Source organism: Halichoeres trimaculatus, unplaced genomic scaffold, assembly GCF_033239565.1.
Source record: "Halichoeres trimaculatus isolate MK-OKI-2021-1 unplaced genomic scaffold, fHalTri1.1 fHalTri1_scaffold_7, whole genome shotgun sequence".
Classification (NCBI taxonomy): domain Eukaryota; kingdom Metazoa; phylum Chordata; class Actinopteri; order Labriformes; family Labridae; genus Halichoeres; species Halichoeres trimaculatus.
Genome location: NW_027437185.1, coordinates 13213645 through 13223254, shown reverse-complemented (window position 1 = coordinate 13223254; position 9610 = coordinate 13213645). Strand labels below are relative to the sequence as shown.

Genomic DNA, 9610 nt, shown 5'->3' with positions numbered 1-9610 from the left:
CACCAATCAGCGCCTGAGTGTCACACTTGTATCACCTTTCTAATTATAAACCTGTGCCTGGACTCTCCAAGAATGGAAGTTTGCCTGGCCCATCTGTGGCCTAAAATTAGCCCCCTACCCCCCAGAAAGAAGCCCTTGCCCCTCTGCCTATCAACACACATACACACACAGTCAGCTCCACATACACACCCAAACCATACTTCACTTTCTCAACTGTGGAAGCATCACACACACTTCTTGGACGACTTTTCTTTTCTTCTTTCCTTCATTATGGACTTCTGAAACTGATCTCTTCTCATGTTTGTGGATTAAACTTCAGTGAGGGATTAGAGGAGGTGAGTGTCTTGGTGCAGTTAACTCCAGTTGGCTGTTTTTTTTTTAAAATCACTTTGATTCTGTTTGTGTTACTAAATTCGGCGAACCACTAATGTTTGAGCTTTTTCAATCCCTCTGAGTAAAAACTGTCCATGTGTTGGTCTTTGAAGCCATATGTGTTGTATTTACTCTGAATGTGTTGTCAGGATTTGTGTCGCATATGTCAGCTGTAGAACGTAAACAAGCTGTATCGTCATATGGTAACACTGTGTGGTCATGGTAAAGTGTTTCATTCATGGTTTTATGTTCTGTTGATCTAAGCATCATGCCTGACAAAGACAAAGGGAAATGCCAAGAGCGTGTCAGGGATGGGTTGGCTGTATTATCAGTGTTGTCTGCTTTTTTGGCCTTTGCAGATGGAATTACTTTGACTTGCACCAGCCCGGGGTAACATTATGGTTCTGGGCCAAGCTGTCAACATGAGTTTGATGGACATTTCAAAGATCTTCTCCCTGCTGCAGCCTAAGGAGGAGGATGAGGACAATGAACAGTGCCAGGCTTTGAACAACGCTGTGAGCAGTGATGATGTGACTCTGCTGGCAGAGCTGCTGTCTCAGGAGACTTACAGGAGGTCTATCAATGCTCGAAGCGGGTGGGGGGTCCCAGTAACCCCCCTACGCACTGCTGCAGCTCTGGGACACCTAAGGTGCTTGGAGCTGTTGTTGGAGCATGGTGCAGAGGTGAGATACAGAGGGAGCTTTTTGATGTATAGATGTCAGATAAGGATGGTGAGATTGATCTTTACAGTCTGGTGCAAAGGGGGGACATTAAAGCTGCTGGTGGGTACAGTTCAAGTTTTCTATTTCATCCTTTAACACTGTACTCAGCCTGAGAGATCATGATATACTTTAATTATTAAGATTTTAGCTCAAAGTTTTTTTTTTTTTTTTAAATCAGAGAAACAGTGTCTGTGCAGGAGGTACAGGAAGTGAGAGTGAAATGTGATGTAACACAAACTTGTCTATTTAATATATTTGACATAAACAGGGAACTGAGGATGGTATGTCTGAAGTTAAAGAGATTTAAAGATAAAAATAAAGAAAAGGAGATTAACTTGGAACATAACCATCCCAACACCATAAATCATAAGTTACCACTTTTCAACTTAAAAAAATCCTAGAGCATACATTATAATGCATTTTATTTTCACAGTCAAGACAGGTTTTTAATCTTTCTTTTTCTTTTTCTTTTTTTTTTAACCAGAGAATGTGAAAATAACCTGCAGATGGGGAATAAATATTGAGAAATTATAAATAAATAAAATGTTGCAGGCCCTTCCCACACACACACACACACACACACACACACACACACACACACACACACACACACACACACACACACACACACACACACACACACACACACACACACACACACAGGTAAATCTTTGCCTTCCTCTGTATTCATACACTATGCACTTATTTGCTCCGTATGTTTTTGATAATTGCCCCACAATATGCAGAATGTAATCACAATGTTTGACCTGCAAATCTTCATTTTTTGATTTGAAATAAAAATGAGAATTTGAAAACATTTATACCTAAATAAGGGTATAGACACTATTGAAATGAGCATCTTTACATGGTTAGTGGATTAAGTGACTGAGAGTGACCCCTTGACTTTGGATTACTCCTCAGTACATCTGAAACTTCAAGCATCTTTCTTTCCTTTTCGTCCTTCTTTTTTTATTTCTGTCTTTCCTTCTTTGTTGCCACCCGCCAAATTTTTCTCATCTCTCAACACGTGCTCAACTAAAACAACAGTACACTTCCTGACTTGTTTCTGCTTCAGCTGGCAGGCAGCCTGACATTTTTCAAGATGATTCAATGAAGACCTAAAGTGAGTTTAAGGCATGATTCAGGAAAATGATCAACAGCAGGCTTATTATTAATCTTCATCGCTCAAATATGACACGTGGGTATCTGTCAGTGTTGTGTTTACTGATAATAAAAAACTCTAGATTTCAGCTCTGTTGCTACACAGTGCCTCAAGACAGGAATGTGTTTCCTCTTGTTCCATCGTGTTGGTTTTCTGCTTCCAGATCGACAGCCTGGATGTGAAGGCCCAGACTCCTCTGTTCACAGCTGTCAGTGGGAAACATTTTGACTGTGTGGTCGCCCTGCTGAAGGCCGGGGCCGATCCTAATGGCAGCCAGTACAACAACTGCTCCCCGGTGCTGACTGCAGCCCGGGAGGGAGACCTGGACATTCTCAGGGAGCTGCTGCAGTTTGGAGCCGAGGTGGACGTCAGACCTAAGGTCCCTGAGTGGGCCTCTAATGCTACAGCCTGCAGAGGGCCTCTTTACATCTCAGCAGTTTATGGACACCTGGGCTGTTTTAAGCTGCTCCTGCTCCATGGGGCCAACCCTAACTACAACTGCACTGATGAGAAGATGCTGGCCCGGATAAAGCAGCCAAAGACGGTTCTGGAGGTGTGTCTGCGGTACGGCTGTGGGGTGGAGTACATTCAGCTGCTCATAGACTTTGGGGCGGATGTGTATCTGCCCACACTGATCATTGACAAGACTACAAAGCAGAATGAAGCTCTGGCTCTGCTTCTCAAAGAAAGAGGTGAGACAATGACCACAGTTTTATGATACACATGATCAAAAAAATCTCCTTTACTCACTTTTTTCTTGTCTCTGTTACAGTTTGTCCTAAAACACTGATGTCGCAGACTCGTCTGGCTATACGAAACAACATCCCCTTCACAAATAAGGAGCTTGCTATTGACAGTTTGGACATTCCTCTGATCCTGAAGAACTATCTGAAGCACATCACCTCTGAACTTGTGTAAAATTATCAATGTTATCATCAGAAAATATGGCCAGTCCTTTTTTTTTTAAATTATACCTCAATGCTCTACACTGAGAGCTTAAAGACATCTGTTGTCTGCTCCTTTAGAGGTCACTCTACCATGGCAGCACTGTAAATCCTTATTTTTATGATTCATACATGAAGCTTGAAGTTTTTGATTTTTCTGTATATTTATTTAAGGTGCTTAGAGCTTTAAACAGCTATCTTATCTCTCAAAGTGTCCTGGTGCAGATTGTTTTTCTGAAGGGCTCCATGTTGGAAAAACTCTGCCATGTTCTTGGGAAGTTGTAACACCACATTTGGCCACTAGAGACCACAGTACTACTGCAGATCACTCCTGCGGGTTTAGAACTTATAATGTGGGAGTTTGATAATCTGTTAATAACTCTGGCATCACTTCTGGCTGTTTCACAGGTAACAAAACACAGACAAATAAACACGTAACTTTATCACATGTTCAGATACTGGAGGGACACACACACACACACACACACACACACACACACACACACACACACACACACACTTGCACACACAGTGCTGTGTGGAAGACTGTCTTCAATCTAAGCAGAAAAACAGGCACACATCTGTGGACTTCCAAACATAAAAGCAGAGTGATTCGTCTACATGTCGAAAAACCTATTTATTAACAATTATCTCTGGAGACAAATCAAATATTTAATGTTCTTGTTCTATGAAGTATTTCTTATTGTGATTAAATGTACAGTTTGAAGTTTTTTAGAAACAGCATGTGTGTCTTGCTAACGCCCACTCTCCATGTTACCATGTTATGCCTTTAAATCCTCCCTCTTAGGATGCAGCACACCCAGTGCCTCCACTGTGGAGAATGGGACCTACAAACAGGAAATGATGTCACACGACAGGAAACCCAGCACAATGCTCCCACTCATGCATCAACGCCTTGGCCTGCAGTTCTGTAGAGGTTTTATTTTCAACAAAAGTACAGCTATATCAGATATGGATTTGTTTTTTTTTTACAGCAAAGTACAACATATTCCCAGTGCTTCTGATTACATCAAAACATATAATGTACATACAGTTGACATCTCCACTCTCCCATTCACAGTTTCTGGATTGAATAGGCATTATTTTTCAGGTTTTTCATTTCTACAACAAATAATCAAACTCAAAGGCCAGCAAGAAAGAAAATGACAAATGTTTGCATATGGTGACAAAGGATATGAATACTGTGAATAAATTTTTCTGTGAAAGGCAAAAATCCAGACCTCAAAGTAGATGGTAATTTACAATGAATCGATTTCAAAAATTGGGATGTTGATCTTCTGTTACCCTTGTTGTCATTGAACACCACATCAGTATATGGCTCATTGAAGACTCTGCTGTACCCTGACTTTTCTGCAACAACACGGGACTGCTTAACCAACTGCAAGGGGCTCCTACTGAAGATGCTGCTATGCTAAATGTGAGTGAACGCGCTCAGTGGCTCATGTACACCCTGTACTCAGAGGAATTACGTAAAGCTGAGCAACCTCTGATGCATCTGAGTGACGCTCTGCTAGCTTGGCTGTCTCGGTTTTATGACTGGAAAGAGAGACGGAAAAAAGTTGTCCTCTCAGCTCTCAGGACAAGGTCAGAAAGAGAATTATATAAGAAAATAAAAGCAATATTTACATCTTTTGAACAATGTGGCCAAAATGGAATTACTTAATACTGCATTCAATAAATACAAGTGAGGAATTAATATCTACTGTCAAGTTATTGTACTTCAAAGAATCATTTCCTAAGTAGAAAGAAGAGCGTGATATGAATTAAAATGAAGTACTGTGTGTGTGTGTGAGAGTGTGTGTGTGTGTGCGTCTTCAGGATTATGCTTATTTTTAGCTCCTCCCGAGAGGTTCTGCATTTATTCAGCTCTTCTGCTTGGCTACAAATCTATACACGAACACCCATGATCAGTGCTGACTCCTATTTGGTTCACCGTTGTCGTAGAAAAATGGTACCCGTTTTTGCCTCAATGTTTTTTTTTTCTTTTTTTTTGGTCTTTTTCTTCAAATAATAACCAGCAGTTTTGACCACAACAGCAAAATTTGGAGTCAAAATAAAACAATGAAAACATTTGAAATAATGTTACACTTTGAATTCTCATCATATGTGGGCAAAAGAGAGCATCAGTGCCTTTTATTTCACCTATCAACAGTTCAGTCTTTAATACAGCGTGAGGGGAGATGTTCCCCTCTGACTCGACTACAAATAAAAACAGAAGCTACAACCTGTGATGAGCAGTGAGCAGGAGACAGGTGGACAGAGAAAAGAACTCCCCTTAGTGAGATGGCATGGGTTCACAAATGAATGGTTCCGTGTGGTGACAAAATAAAAATAATCCCCATTGGAAGTTAAATGAAACTAAACAATCTGTTAAGAGTTGTCTAAAGTCTCATGCAAAATATTGGATGCCACAAGCATGCATTTACCTGGTACTGAGGTCTACCGCACGCTAGAACTGGAACAACATTCGTCTCCAACGCAAAATACCAATATCCAAATATATGATCTGTCCTTTTTACATTATTTACAGTGTGTAGCTGATAAAGATAAAATAGATGATTCTTCTTTTAATTCACTGGTAATAATATACTTTGAAATGTGAAACCTAACTCGACTAATGAAATCTGCTTTCTATAATTAAACTCTCAGCACGTTAGATAGATCATAAAGGAAATCTAAGAGTCTAAACATTAAAATTAGAATCAACTTCTTTTGTGCAATAAAGTTACGGCTATGTGAGTGTAATGGGTATGATCATAAGGTGTGTTCAAGTGAGTCAGACAGCAAAGTCTTCCATCTACTTGTATGGAATAGAGGCCTGACCTCTGAGCTTGTGTCCGAGTGGATCTCGTGCACTGGGGAACGAGGGATTCCCAGTGTGTGTGAGACACAGAGAGAGAAAGAAAGAAAGAAAGAGATGCAAGTCCCACACTGAAGGGAAAATACATGACTAATTCAAATCTGCCTGTGAAACTGAATAGATAATCACTAGTGGAATGCTGGAAGGCACTGTTAGATAGCATCTCTCTTCTCCGCAGCAGAACGGGCCAGCAAGTGCGTATGATTATGTGTCTGTGCATGTGTTTGTGTGTGTTTGTGTTTTGCCTGCATGCTTGTGTCTGTTGGTTGGTGGTAGAGTAAGGGACTCATGGGGCTGAGGGAATGGGGGTGGGCGGGTGTAGCACGGGACCTGAGGTTATCTTGGCCTGGGAACCATTTCTTTTTGCTGTGCCAGACCAGGAAGTTATCTTCCAAAACAATCTCACTGGGAGCCATCTCTTCAGACACCAGCAGCCAACTCACCCATTTCTCAACTTTCTTTACTGAAACAAAACATAAATTACACAACATACAAAGCAAGTCTAAGGTCTTTTTTTCCAATAGGTTATAAGGCCTATAAGAAGGCAAACAAATGACATAGAACGATATATAAGTCTTTCATATCACGTTGTAGTGAATAGTGAAGATATATAATGATATATCACATTGCACAAGTTGTCATACTGTATATGCACTGTCCATCAGGTGATATAATTTAACACAAAATGTAATTATCTGTGTCTGAGGTCAAAATATGATCACAAACCGAGATGTGTCACTTACATTCCAACTGTAGAAACAAAAACACCTTCATGATGTGGTTTGAAATTGGTTCTTTCTCCGCTTTTCTAACCCCTCTCTTGAAGTAGCACTGGATCTTGCTCACAGCAGCTTTGGGGACGGCGGTGATGAAACAAATCAATCTGACCAGGCCTAAGTCCTTTCACAAATTACTGAACAGTGCCGAGCTAAACGCCAGAACATCGGATCAGATCTGGACAACAACGTGACGGGGAGGGGTGCCAAGATTTGAAGCTGCAGTCTTCAGAGACGCATGAATCTGTCAGAGGACACCTGCATGCTACAGATTAAATTCACCTTTCTGCCTCCCTGTGGTATTGGCTCACACTTCTGCACTGTTCTTTCTTTCTTCCACTTCTGGCTCACGACCAGCTAATAGGCTTGTCCTCTTCATTTATAATACCTGCCGCGTTTCTTTTCCCGACCACTTCCCCTTGTGCTGGTTCTTTCTAATTTCTCACAGGTGGCATTGAATGTTTGGATCCCTCCGAAATCAAGTGCAAGAAAAGTACACCTCTGACGGAATATGTGCTTTATACAATGTGAGCAATACAAAAAAATTAAGTCTTTTTTTTTTTTTTTTTTTTTTTTTTTACAGCTGACGTGAGAAAGAGATAGTATTTTACACCTTGGCCAATTCATCAGCTTCGCTTTTAGCTCTTTCTGGAGGTAGGCTGTGCTCTTTCCAAACACCCAGTGAGCTGCCAGCACAGTGCTACAGGGGTGGTCTCTGGGGAGAGTGGGGAGGGGCTCTGACACAAGGCAGGCGGGCCGCGGCCTGCCTATCTCCTGCTCCCAGCTGTTTCATCTGAAAGGCTTGCTCTCCGTCAAACTCAACCCAACAGCCCCCAGGTGTGATTGGTGATGAATACCCTGTCAAAAGTGGTTGGTGAAAGGATGTAAATATTCTATTGATGTTCCAAATATTGATTTGTTCCCTGACCCGTCATATCATGGCCAATGGCAGGTTTCCAAAAGAATGAAGCTCATCCTGCAAGAGTCACTGACTCACGGAGGCTGAGCAGGTGGGCAGAGAGAGGACAGGAGAGGAATGCAGAGAGAGATGGAAACTCTGTGAACGTCACACTCGCTGGAGAGAGGGCTACTATATGCAAACAGCTCGAGAGAGGAGTGTGAAGCGTTGAGAGAGTGAGATCCAGACGCAGACATCAGTGGAGCGGAGATTGCCTGAGCAGTCTGTGATCGGTGGCAGGATGGATCTAACTCAGAGAAGATGCTGACAGTCGAGCTTCGCAGGTCCTTCAGACGCCGCAGCTGGAAGCCGAGGCCCGTCAGTATTTGATCACACATTCAGAAGAATGCAGCGAGCAATCTCACATAGCAGCACAGCAAGATCCCAGCTTCTGGAAAACAATCATACTACGGGTGCCCTGGCTTGGCCTTGTGTTTGTTTACGGATAACGGATTAAAAATGAAATAATATAACAATCTCAATAACTCCAGGACATTCAGATGGTGTGAATATGCAGAATCCGAGGGAAAGAGTTCATGACAGTCGACTCAGCTGGAGAAGCATGATGACTAAGAACGTTACTAACATATATGAAGTGTAAAGTTTTATTTTTTCGCAATTTTTCAAGTGTTCACTCCTCTTGCTGCTTCCACTCTGTATTAACATTGGTCCTTTGAAGTCTCTTGTGTATGTGTGTGTTTCGTTTTTTTCTTCATCATGGGACATGATCATCCAGTGTTTAGTGCTTCTAAGAAAAATAGCTGGTCCTTCAGAAGAGTCTGTGAATCTCTATTTCTTAAATGGAGCTAATCTACTAAAATTCTGCCAGAAAGGAGCCTGGCCTCTTTTGGACTGACTGAATTCAAAAACCTCTCCTTGTGCCATGTCCTCCGTTACCTCATACTGCCCCGCACTGAGGGGGTCCTGGGGGGGCGGGTATGAGGGGGGCGTGCACCTGTTTACACCTAAGAAGGCAGGTGCAAATAGAGCAAGAAGCAGGTGTGGGGTGGGGTTGGGGGGACAAGGAGGCGTTTCAGGGCGCAAAAGCGAAAGAGAAGAAGAAAGGAAGTGGATAGCAAACAGGAAACATCGTCAGTAATGGATCTGATTGGACACAACAACACAACATCAAGTCATGCTTCCAAAAAAAACAGGCACACAGACGTACAAAATGAGCTGTCACTGTCAACATTCCTGCATATTAAACCTGCGATATGATACAGTATGATCATATGATGACGGCTGAATTGAGAGAAGAGTGTAATTCAGCTCTAGCAATGACACAAGGGAGACTTCAGGTGCAATTCAATCAAACTCTGTGGCAGGCAAACAAGAGAACCAACAGATTATATCTGATACGAGGATGAAACCAGGCATTTGGACGAGGGACGTTGTTCTTTCATGTTTGTAGACAGCGAGTTTGTTTGAATTGCACCCTTGAACACTTGAGAACACAAGAGTGGCAAAAATATAGCCAACAAAAAGCTGTTAATATGCATTTAAACTACAGTCTACAATGTCATTAAGCTACAGTCTACAAGCATCACAACTAAGCTAGTGCAGTTAAAAAATTGGATACAATCAATATTTGGAGATGAAATATTCAAAAGCTGCCATGGCATCTCAGAACAGAACGTAAAAAGATGAGAAACAGTGTCTTTTGTTAGGAGTAGTTAGCCAAACACTGTTTTTGCAGTTAGAAGGGTTTGATCTGTTTGTGTTAGTGGGGCCTGTTTATCTTGGATGGACAAGATAATGCTTGTAAACAGATTGGAGAGTGACTGCATGCTCCAAT

The 9610-nt window shown here is 41.8% G+C and overlaps 2 protein-coding genes across 5 annotated transcripts in view; one reads left to right on the top strand and one right to left on the bottom strand.

Moving 5' to 3' along the window:
• Nucleotides 1-294: 294 nt before the first annotated feature.
• Nucleotides 295-3174, top strand: LOC141793418 (ankyrin repeat and SOCS box protein 12-like). The gene is made up of 4 exons (XM_074674114.1): nucleotides 295-335; nucleotides 732-1055; nucleotides 2420-2948; nucleotides 3029-3174. Exons 2-4 carry the CDS (start codon nucleotides 771-773, stop codon nucleotides 3172-3174), a joined length of 960 nt encoding a protein of 319 aa, XP_074530215.1. The 5' UTR covers nucleotides 295-335; nucleotides 732-770.
• A 1676-nt stretch (nucleotides 3175-4850) lies between these two features.
• arhgef9a (Cdc42 guanine nucleotide exchange factor (GEF) 9a) overlaps nucleotides 4851-9610 on the bottom strand; it is a 54193-nt gene continuing 49433 nt past the window's right edge. For all 4 annotated transcript variants that reach the window (XM_074673558.1, XM_074673559.1, XM_074673560.1 and 1 more), the window contains one exon: nucleotides 4851-8780. In XM_074673558.1, coding sequence (XP_074529659.1) covers nucleotides 8605-8780 — 176 coding nt within the window. In that variant the 3' untranslated portion in view covers nucleotides 4851-8604. The remainder of the gene's footprint in view (nucleotides 8781-9610) is intronic.